Source organism: Cupressus sempervirens, chromosome 9, assembly GCF_028749045.1.
Source record: "Cupressus sempervirens isolate cs-2001-9-10 chromosome 9, ASM2874904v1, whole genome shotgun sequence".
Taxonomy (NCBI): domain Eukaryota; kingdom Viridiplantae; phylum Streptophyta; class Pinopsida; order Cupressales; family Cupressaceae; genus Cupressus; species Cupressus sempervirens.
The window spans coordinates 10,073,890-10,085,903 of NC_143126.1; the positions used below are offsets into that span (position 1 = coordinate 10,073,890).

Sequence of the window (12,014 nt, forward strand, 5' to 3'; positions counted from 1 at the left end):
AGTAGAAATTATCACCCTATATCTTGCTTGGGTGATGGTTTTTTGTGGTAGCATAGACCTGTAAAACAAGTGTTAGCATTTTTCATTCTCCAACACTTCTTGAACAAAAATTTAGGTTCCATAAATAATAGATACTTCAGTTTCATCCATAAGCCCCAGCTCATAAGGTAGGAAGCATAACAAAGGTGTGTAAGTAACATTATCCGGTTTGTAGAAAATTGTAGCATGTTTGGTTGTATCCATTGAAAAACTTCCTTTTGATTTTTAATAAAATTGTTCAAGTCGTATTTAGGCTCAGTAATATAATAATCTAAATGTTAATTTTCTTGAGTGTGGACTTAAACTGATGATGAATGTGGAGACAACTGGCTTTCAATATATTCTGTTGCCAAGTTCAATGAGATATTTGTGTGCTATTATGAAAAGCTTAATGACCCCAATATGCTAAGGAAGATCATAGCAGTATCTACAAGTCATCAGAAACTAATTGTCAATGTAAATTTTGGTTTTTCCTCCTGAAGACCAGTTAGTGGGAAGCAGGTTCCACTGTGTAAAATTAATGCTTGAACGAAAAACCATTCCTGATTCTTAATGTTTCCTTCAAAAATTCAGTTACCATACCACATAACTGGAACAAAAAATGCATTTACCTGAGAGCACCCATTATTGGATACTGGGTGCCTGCTTTGTAAAGTAGACGGAAAGAGTAGCAATTTGAAAAGGATCCTGCAAATTCCATTCTCTTCTCTCTTCCTATTGTCTTCAATTCAAAAATTGTGTCATTCAAAGTTAATTGTCATATAATGTCTCATTTTGTTCAAAAGAAAAAAAAGGTATGGAAATATTACATATTTGAATGTAATATGAAAGATGCCATCAGCATTGAATCTTCAAAATGGTATGAAATGCAAATTAGAAAGAAACATTACTTCTAAATTTAAGTGGGTTTCTGGTTCGAGTTCCTACAAAATCAATTATCAATTTCAAGAGTAACTAGAACCTAGATGATTCTTACTTGCATCACTCCTCCTGCACCTGGCAAGTCCTGAAAAAGAAAAGCCAGAAGTAAAGGGTCATAAAACATTCTGGGTAGATAAAGAGAAAAGCGCCTTCTTTTGACCCGATCTAACAATTAATAAAGGATATAGGTAAATTTCTCTTTAAATATTCACCACATAAAATTCTTGAATCCATTTTTTTTTTTTGCACAAGTCATAAATAACAATATATGTACAGAATTGCACACTTTAAGAGACACTACTTTGTTTATAAAAGACCAAATGTATATAAAATTAATTATAAAGGATAACAGAAATGATTAAATACTGATACCCTTGACATTGTTAGAAACAAATTCAGATTCGTTGATCTGCAGGAAGACTTTCTATATACTGAAATTATGGTTTAATAGGCTCAAAATGTCTCCACTCTTGTTTGGTAAGAGCCTTTGTTTCTGCAAGCGACCCCTAATTGTTTTCAGTTGCAATCTATAAAAAAGTAAACTGCATGAAATGGGCTGTGAGCTACTAGTAAACTCAATGACTTCATGTTGAAACAAAAAATATTCCCATTGTAAGAGTGAGTATTAGATGAACATAAACATGTAACATTTTGAATTTTGAATTTTCTGAAATCCTTCCCGTTTTACATAAACTGGACAGTGAGACGAGGATTCATGCTGTGGGTGTCAATTTTATATAGATGGTCCTAGAGAATCAAATACTGTAATGTCCCTTGTTAGAATACCTCAAGATTTGACCTAACTACCATAATTTGTAAGAGATCATTCAAACAACAAAGTCATAATGTTGGTTATCTCTATATCATTCAATCTTACACTCACTCATGCCTTGTATCATTACCCCATTCCATGTCTTTGTCGTCGGTAGAAATTGTGTATCGGCCGATGGGTCCCTTTGGAAAGGAAATTGTGTATCAACCGACGGGTCCCTTCAGTAGAAATTGTGTATTAGCCGACGGGTCCCTTCGGAAAGGAAATTGTGTATCAGCCGACGGGTCCCTTCGGAAAGGTTTTTATGTAACGAAATGTATGTGGCCGAGGGACTCCTTCGGGAAAGTTCTTCGGAAAGTATTTATAACCCTTTCGGGAAGCATTGTAATCATTAGATCATATCTAACCATCGAAGCATAATGTACTATTGGGCATATGCGAATAATAATAATAAGAATTCTGCTGGTTGCTGTTCGTGTTCGTATTCTTTGTCTGTGTGCGTTTCTTAATTAACCCATACGGTAAACATTTGGCGCCGTTGCCAGATGGACCTGGTATGCAAGCAGGCGGATATGAATTAAATGCCGAATCAGTTGAACAAAGATAAGAATAAGCTGAAAGAAAAAGATGACATACGTGTTGCACAGGAAAATTTAATTCTGGCTCAGCAGACAGAGCGTCGAAGGAGATTCCAAAAGATTGCCGACGGAAACAGGAGTGCGGAAGGATTGTTGAAGGAGACTCGACAACGGCTTGATTTGGTAGAAGAAGCGATGGAAGAGTTTCTGAACCTGCATACGCCACGGGAAGATAATCCTGACGGAAGGAGATTGACTCGCACGGCTCAAAGTGCCAAAGGAGCACGAGCGTGGAGTGACCTCTTCGTCCGAGATATACTTTCGGAACAGACAGCTTCGGTTGATGAACCCTCTTCTTCACCAAATAGCGTAGGAGTCGAAAATAGCGCGGAAGCACAGAACAACGCGGGTGTTGAAAACAGTGCGGAAGCAGAAAACAACGCGAGTGTGCAGAATAGTGCGGGTGTTCAAAATAGTGCGGGAGCTCAGAACAGTGCGGGAGTGCAAAACAGCACAAGTACACAACAAAACCCTCAACATACAGTGATAATGGCAGGTCCGAAGGAAAAATTGCCTAAATTTGATGGTGATGAAGCAGCTGATCCCATTCCACATTGTAAAACCTGTGAAACGATCTGGAGGGCAAATGGCATAACAGATACAAACAAATGGATCCGACAATTTCCTGCTACCCTACGGGGTGTTGCGATTGATTGGTTTACTGATGCTGATCCACAAAAATTAAATAGTTGGGATAACATTAAGGAGTTCATCGCAAAATTTCAACTTTTGCGTGATGATAATGAAATTGTAGCGGAGATATTCAATACCAAGCAAAAGAAGAATGAAACAGTACGGGTCTTCGCTAGGAGGTTGAAGGACTTCATCAGTAAAATGGAGAATAAACCGGCAAATGGACTCTACAAAAGATGGTTCATTGAAGGCCTTCACCCGAAGCTGTGGAAAAAGATGAAGATCGTGCCACCATCAACATATGATGAAGCGTACAATCGGGCAATGAACCTCGAAAGTGACCAGAAGACAAAGAAGAAGAAGAAGAACAGCTCATCCGATTCAGATAACGATGCATCTTCAGGAGAAGATAGCAACGATGACGAGGGAAGCAATAGGAAGGTCCGTGCCCTCCAGAAGGACATGATTCGGATGATGAAGGAATTCAAAAAGATGAACAAGGAGACTAAGGGCAATGACCTATGGTGCACAGAGTGCAAGAAAGAAGGCCATACAAAGGGATCCTGCCCGAAAGATCAATTTTGTGAGATTTGCCAGATTCTGGGACACTCGGTAAAGGAATGCCCTTTCAATTTGAAAGCAAGAACACCGCAGCAAGTGTTCCTGACGCAGGAGGCATCCCCGTCAAGAGGGAACGGGAACACCAGTACGAAAGGTGCCACATCGGGCGGATACAGAAACAACCGGCATGGTCAAAATAACAACAATACCGGCAACAACAATAATGGCGGAAGGAGTCGAATTTAGTATGATGCGAATGGTCGGCCGATAGTTCAATGCCGCGCATGTAATCTATGGGGTCACTTCGCCCGAGAGTGTACAATGGCGAAAACACCGAAGTTGTTATGTAGATGGTGTGACTTGGTGATCATGAAGATGCTAGGTGTCCGAAGTCGGGAGTAAACTTGATCACTATCGGGATGAACGAAGAAGAGGTTTTGGCCATCACACGACAGCAAGCGAAAGTGTACCCCGACCCGGCGGAAGAAAAGAAGAGACTGGAGGAAGCATGGGTAGAGACCCAGAAAACAACACAGGCAGAAACAGCACACCTGAAGGACACGTTGAGTACTTCCGTACAGAATTGCGGAGAACAGAACATTGTACGGCAAATTTTGCAAGCCGAGATACCTGTCAGGATAAGTGATTTGTTGCTCACTATGCCTTACCTCCGATTGGCACTCACAAACATCATTCCCGCTGCTCAACTACCAGGAGAACATGGAAGGAAGCAGGAAAGTGGAGCAAGTACAGTGGACAAAAAGGAGAAGGAAAGTGGCGCAAGTGCAGAAGATCCGATGCTATTAGCTCTTTCATCCGGACGCTATCCAGCAGTTGTTGAAATGGGCATTCTCAGGACTGTACTAACAGACACGATTGTGGATGGAGGGTCCGGTGTCAATGTGTTGCCTGAAGACACTTGGAAAAAGTTGGGATAGCCGACATTATGGCCGCCTACATTCTAGCTGCTAACGACCGATCAACATGGAATCAAGCCATTGGGAGTACTCATAGCGCAACCAGTGACGATTGGAACACAACCGTTCCTATTGGACTTTGTCGTGATCCCACTAAAGCGGAGAGGATATGATGCTATTTTGGGCCGGAGGTGGTTGATACAAGCCAAGGCAAAGCACGATTGGAAGAAAAATACGTTATCACTCGAAAGCAAAGGACGGAAGTATGTCATCGATCTACACACTCAGATGGTTGGAGAAGAAGCTCTATCATCGGATTTTGAAGGAGAAGACGATGAGAGGAGGTAGATTATGGAACCCGATCAAGAGGGAGTCCTACAATTAGAAGGAGATGACGATCTGGATTCAGTAAATGGTCTTTACCATTGGCAGATAGAGGATTACGAGCTCTTTCCAAGTTGTAATATGCTAAGGATCGACGAAGGTAAGAAAGAAGAAGGAAATGAATGTCCGAAGGAACACAGAGAAGCCGAAGGAGGAAATGACTGTTCGAAGAAACACAGAGAAGTCGACAGAGGAAATGAATGTCTGAAGGAACACGGAGAAGCCGAAGGAAGAAATGAATGTTCGAAGCAACACAGAGAAGCCGAAGAAGAAAACGCGGATATGACTGAAGCTGAAGGACAAAACATACAGTACGAACCCAAAAGAAGGAAAGTTTTTACTGTACGACTGCGCAGGAAGAAAGTATTACGTCGAACCATAGATATAGCAGAAAGGTACCATACGACTTCCATAAGCAACGTACAGATTTCATGCTTGTAGTACGATTTTTAAAGACAACGTACGGATTTCATGTTTGCAGTACGGTTTTTAAAGCCAATGTACGGATTTCATGTTGCAGTACGGTTTTTAAAGACAACGTACAGATTTCATGTTTGCAGTACGGTTTTTAAAGACAACGTATGGATTTCATGTTTGCAGTACGGTTTTTAAAGCCAACGTACGGATTTCATGTTGCAGTACGGTTTTTAAAGACAATGTACGGATTTCATGTTTGCAGTACGGTTTTTAAAGACAACGTACGGATTTCATGTTTGCAGTACGGTTTTTAAAGCCAACGTACGGATTTCATGTTGCAGTATGGTTTTTAAAGACAACGTATGGATTTCATGTTTGCAGTACGGTTTTTAAAGCCAACGTACGGATTTCATGTTGCAGTACGGTTTTTAAAGACAATGTACGGATTTTATGCTTGCAGTATGGTTTTTAAAGACAATGTACGGTTTCCATCTTCAAAATTGGTGTACGGTTTTGCTGTGGTACGGTTTTTTCTTGCACTGTACGGTTTTTAAAAGTTGCACTGAAACCACCGCACGGATTTTGATAGCCTCAGAAGGTTAACGTACGGAATTTGGAGCCAAAATTTGTTAATTTCCATTGTATGGATTTCCAAGACTGGGTGGGATATTGCAGTACGGCTTTTCCAGAAGATTGAAATCCAGATAGTGTCAAGATTGAAGCCGTACGGATTTCATCACAGAAGGGTGACAGGAGGTTCTCTAAAAAAAAAAAAAAAAAAAAAAACGGCGACAGAATCAAGTTGTTCAGAATGAGTGACAGATGATGCCAAAGGGAAGGGGACGCATCCGTGGTTGCCAGAAAGAGTGCAGAATCGGCAGATAATGATAGAAATGGTGTGTTCCGTGCATTTCTGTGTGGGTTGCGAAGTGCTAATTTGGTCTTGGCAGCGAGGGGTGCGCCCGCGAGGGCGCTGCCCCTTGACCCCACCGGGGGCGTTGCCCCCTGGACCCCCAGTCGTTTCGGATATCAGTTGTGGGAGTTTGACCAGTTGAGAAGACTTGAGATGCTGTAGGCATGGAGTCTCTGTGTACCAGAGGCACTGAGAGTAGGTGTTGGCCATGAGGCTGTCTTGGTGGATGCATAGAGAGCTCGGGAGGAGTTGATCATCCAGTTGGAGGCAGTGCAGTGACACTTGGTTCAGTGTACTCGGAATTGGAAGGCAAAAAGCGGCATAGGTGGCTATCAGGGTCAGATGTCAGATTGGCTAAGGTGACAGTGTTGAAGACCAGTTAGTCAGTCAATGTATTTTGGTTGTTGATTTGTCTCAGAGATTTTGTAATAGTCGTCAGGAGACGACTTTTCTTTTTGGGGGGGATGATGTCGTCGGTAGAAATTGTGTATCGGCCGACGGGTCCCTTCGGAAAGGAAATTGTGTATCAACCGACGGGTCCCTTCGGTAGAAATTGTGTATCAGCCGACAGGTCCCTTCGGAAAGGAAATTGTGTATCAGCCGACGGGTCCCTTCGAAAAGGTTTTTATGTAACGACATGTATGTGGCCGACGGACTCCTTCGGGAAAGTTCTTTGGAAAGTATTTATAACCCCTTTGGGAAGCATTGTAATCATTAGATCATATCTAACCATCGAAGCATAATGTACTGTTGGGCATATGCGAATAATAATAATAAGAATTCTGCTGGTTGCTGTTCGTGTTCGTATTCTTTGTCTGTGTGCGTTTCTTAATTAACCCATACGGTAAACAGTCTTCATGTTTATTAGAATTTACTGCAATTATAGTATTCTTTGATCCCTATTCATCTCATAGCTGCTTGCTAATAATTTATATTGTTTATTTTCTTTCTTGTATATATAAAGTTAGGACTCTTCATATATGAGTAGATGTGTCTTCTGATGACTTTCCCTAACTAGTAGTTATTCTATCCATTTATATATAATCTTCATATGTTTTAATTTCATCTTCCTAAGTATCACCTCTATTTCTTATCTCCATCATATCTTAATATTTCCTTACTTATATACATATTGTGTCAGTTTCTTATGATTTCTCTTAATAGGATTGCTACCTTACACCATGGTCGCTTGTTGACTGATCGCTCCAACACCATAGTGTCCCTCAATGCTTAATAATCAATTTGATCACTGTATATGATTGTGATAGGGATTTGAATTGTTTTGATGTGATCATATGGACTCCCGAGGGCAACATCTATATTGGCATTGTTCCTTGCCATCATTTCATATTCTTTTTCTTTCTCCCCGTAGCTGCTATGTAAATATTTTGATTCTGCCGAATGGGATGTCTGCCTGTATACATCGTCTATGATTCTTTATGATCATATGTTAGGTGCTGAATGTATTCATTTCTGCCAACAGTTTATTTTTCCAATCGTATATTCCCTTTCAATTTCAGATGCTGTTATTATTCATTTTTCTGAACTGTGTAATTATCTCATACTCTCTTCGTCATCTTGTCATTGGTATAAACTTATATCAGATATATTGTACCAATGTTCTGAGATGCCAATATAAACATATGCCACTGTTCCCTATTTAGATAATATAAATTTATAGAACTTCATTCATCGAATGCTACGTATTTATTATTGCTTATTTGACTGTTCAAGAATCTTTGAAATCTTCCTGTTACTGACTAGTAGTCTTCTCTTCCAATATTCAATGGTTATCTAGTTTGTATATAACACTTCTGAATAACTCTGAACGTCTCCACCTTCTTCTTAACAGCCACCGCGATTACACCGTGATTGGTGTCCAATGAATTTGGTGACTATATTGTTGGTTGTGAAGGCCTGTAAATGCTATGACTTTAATGCTTCTTCTTTGTGTTTCATGTTATGATTAAGAGTTGTGTTTGACTGAATCATATGAATATCAAAGAATTGAATGTATAACTTGCTATCACTGAAACTATTCGGTCATGTAATTGAGTGTGTGTGCAATCTCCTGTCATCTTATCCTATTCGATCTGAACTCTCTATACAGAACACAAAGAAATCATTCTGAGATATAAAACGCCGAATATCCTGATTTGATTGCTGATATACATTGTTCCTGTCGCAACTCTCTTTACTAATATTCTTATTATTCTCTAATTCATCTCCTGTATTGGTATTGGTCTACCATAATTCCCCGTCATGTTTGAGTCTCAGTCTATTATATTCTGCGTGAGTGGTTTTGGTTATTACACATGCGTCTTTCCTATGTCTCTGTAAATTCTCTCATATCCTTCTCATTTATGGTAATTATCACTGCTCTTTGTCTTTCTTTTTTCCTATCTTCCCTTCTTCTCCCCTCCAATCTCTATGCCTTCCTTATTATATACATATTTCCTTGAGCAGACGTGACTATTCTTAGAGTCACATTAAGTATCATTTGATTATTAACATATGATTATATTATAAATATATTTGATAACATTATTATAATATATTATATTATAATAATAATGACATAAGTAGTAATATTAGTATGCTCATTATTTAATATTATTTGATATCTTATCATTCTCTTATTATTCTTAATTATATAATTGATGTCATTAATATTATTCCATCAACTCATTTATTAACTTCTATTGTAGGAAAATAGGGGATATGACAAATACCCTCATTGATGGTAATTCAAATGATGTATTGTATTGGATTTCTTAGACTGCAAGGGCCTTGTTTTCACACTCCACACATCTAGTATAAGAATCGAATACCCTCATTGATAGTAACTCAAATGATATCTTGCATTGGATTTCTTAGACTGCAAGGGCCTTGGTTTCACACTCCACACATCTAGTATAAGAATCAAAGGTATGTAATATCGAAGCAAAAGGCACAACTAATCATAGAAATAAAAAATTGTGGAGTTGACAGTTTTTCCCAGCCAAAATTGTGATTTTTAATCAATTGCAGCCAAAAACCTTTTATCAAAATTTGCTGCTCATTGTCATTAAAAAGCCATGATAAATATGTAGAAAACACATATGATTGCAGGTTCTAATGACTTCTACAATTTGTTTTTCACTTGAACCCATTAGAAACATCTTACCTTGTCTTGAAATCTCTACCAACATTCACTGCTATTGTTTTCTTTATGTCAATTTCATGTTACCTACCATTGAATAGATTCACTGTTAAGCATAACTGTGTGATTTAAATTGGTTTAGGGGCTATTCATTTAATCATTAACACCTCATTCTAGTAGGATCAAGTGTTATTGCATGTGTTCCCCATTCCAATGGAATTTTGTTCCCCATTGGGGGCAAGAAATGTCAGATATAGTGTAATTGTAGAGAAAAGAAACTTCCTTCCTAGAATTCTACAAGCACTTATTTTGCATTAGGTGTGTTTATTAGAGTTTTAGGTGACTCTACAACACCCCCAAGATCATGTGCACGACTGGGATAACTTACAAAAAAGAATGACATGACAATTTCAATAAGATGCAAGAATGACATTATTACTGATGGACATAATTAAAATGTACAGAATAGGCATGTTTATATAGGAAAGGCAATAAGAGACAATGGTAAGGAGTAGATAAGATCTCAACTAGGCAAGGTGGAATAGCGTCCACTAAAGGTGAATCATCCTCCATTATGCAATGAAGCATGTGCCATATGATGAGGATGATAATGTGATATGTGCACTAAAGGTGGATCTCACACATAAAGTGGAACAAGATAAGAACTATCACCACCTAAAGTGGAATTCTCCTACACCATGTGCTTAATATAGGTACAACTCCTAAGTGTCTCAATGACAAACTACTATACAATGCATTATCCTAATTAAGCTTAAGTAAAGTGTAATTAATGAATATTGAATTATACCAACAACCCCCTTTAAGTGCAACTTAGGGGAATGCACTTAAACTCACAATGCAAGATGGCTTATGACTACTAAACCATGCTAGGTACCCATGCACAATATGCAATGCATAAAATGTAGTTTCTCATTAAGTAGATTAAAGAGAGAAAACCTCATGGGAAACATTCTCCTCCAAAATGGGAGATGAAAACACACAAGATGCATGAATGGATGGTGAACTCAATGCCTTGCAAGGACTACATACATCATGTATATACAAGCAACTAACACCCCATAAGAAGGGAAGGACACATGATATCCCTCCATAATGAAGAATCTCCTACAAAAATTGTAAGTTTTTGAGGACAAAACAAAGTCTAATGCCTAGAAACAACATTTCTCCCCTTGGGAAGAAGATAGATCAAGTACAAATGTAGGAATGCTTCTCAATCTGGATAGGAACTAGGAAGTGGAATCCAAATGAAGTGTGATGATAATACAACAAACCCAATCCATATACAAATGAAAGGAGGAAGAAGTTCTTTCAAATATGCATCTTTGAAGACTAAATAAGTATCTCCAAGCTCATGGAATCCATCACATCATCAAATTGAACCATGAAATGTGACAAACCAAGTGAAGGAGAAGACTCAAGAATGCCAATCTCCAAATAAGGTGAAGAAGTATCTCTAACTTTGACTGTGATGAAATTGTCATCAAAGAGAATACAAACCACCTCAAATATGTATCCCAAATCTGAAATGTAAGACTCCACAAATAATGAACCAATATCTAGCAAGTAGGAATCCCAATAAGGAAGACAAATAGATATCTCGTGCAATGACTCACTGGAATCACCAAAAAGAGATGAATATGTGATCTCAACTAGAGAAGTAGGAGCTGTAGGTCGAGTCACTAGATCATCCTTACACTCAATATATGCATTATATTTAATCTCATCCACTGTATCATCATCATCATAGGGAATATTAATTGAATCATCAAGTGGAATGAGATAATCTGCAATAGGATCATCTAGCAATAGAGGAACATGTGGGTTTCCAAAATGCTCCCAAACAATTGTCTAGATTGTGCATGGGAATTATTATTATTATGGCAAAAGTGTTTTCATGGGTGATTATAGGAGAAGATGTAGAGGGGGGAAGCATTGCTAAATGGGATCATCGGAATGGGATGTTCGCTTAGTTCAGTCATCAAGATCGGCAGGTATGACCTTAAACTTATTTGGAAAGGATGCAATGACTTGATCACATGATACATTTATGGGACCTGCACGAGCTAATAAGAAAATAATCTAAGAAAACATAAACTAATCTAATTAAAATATAAAACATAACTCAAGAGATTTTTAATTGATCTTCATCATATTATTATAATAAATATTTACATATGTACATATAAATATAAAAATGAAATGCACCAATAAATTATAATAACGTAATTTAATGATGTCACCCCATTGATATACTTACATGAACGTATATAAGTATATATTATAATAACGATATATATTATAATAATGATTGAAATTATAATGTTTCAAACTCTTCTTTTCAACTTTTTATTTTTCTTTCCCTCTCTTTTTGATAATTGATTTAATAATTGGAATTTTGAATCGGCTATAATCTTTTGAAACCAACGGAAGCGAAGGAGTCACGATCGCTCTCCATATATGGAAGCCATGAGGGAGAGATGGGATCACCTTTTTCCTTGGTGCCCAAACTTCTTTCTACCTTGCTAAGTTCCAAATTTTCCTTATCTCGTTAACCAATTTGACCCTGCATTGTTACGTCTACAATCTGCCATTGTTACATCTGCAATATACCATTGTTACAACCTTGTTCGGATAGTGCGATTTTCACCATAGCCAA

General features: G+C 38.2%; 1 protein-coding gene across 2 annotated transcripts in view; it reads right to left on the reverse strand.

Moving 5' to 3' along the window:
• LOC149537376 (adenylate kinase family protein) overlaps positions 1-12,014 on the reverse strand; it is a 409,112-nt gene that overhangs the window by 23,026 nt on the left and 374,072 nt on the right. For both annotated transcript variants that reach the window (XM_089802873.1, XM_089802872.1), the window contains 2 exons: positions 1,016-1,045; positions 651-760 (listed from right to left, as the gene is read on the reverse strand). In XM_089802873.1, the coding sequence (XP_089658999.1) occupies positions 651-760; positions 1,016-1,045 (140 nt within the window). The remainder of the gene's footprint in view (positions 1-650; positions 761-1,015; positions 1,046-12,014) is intronic.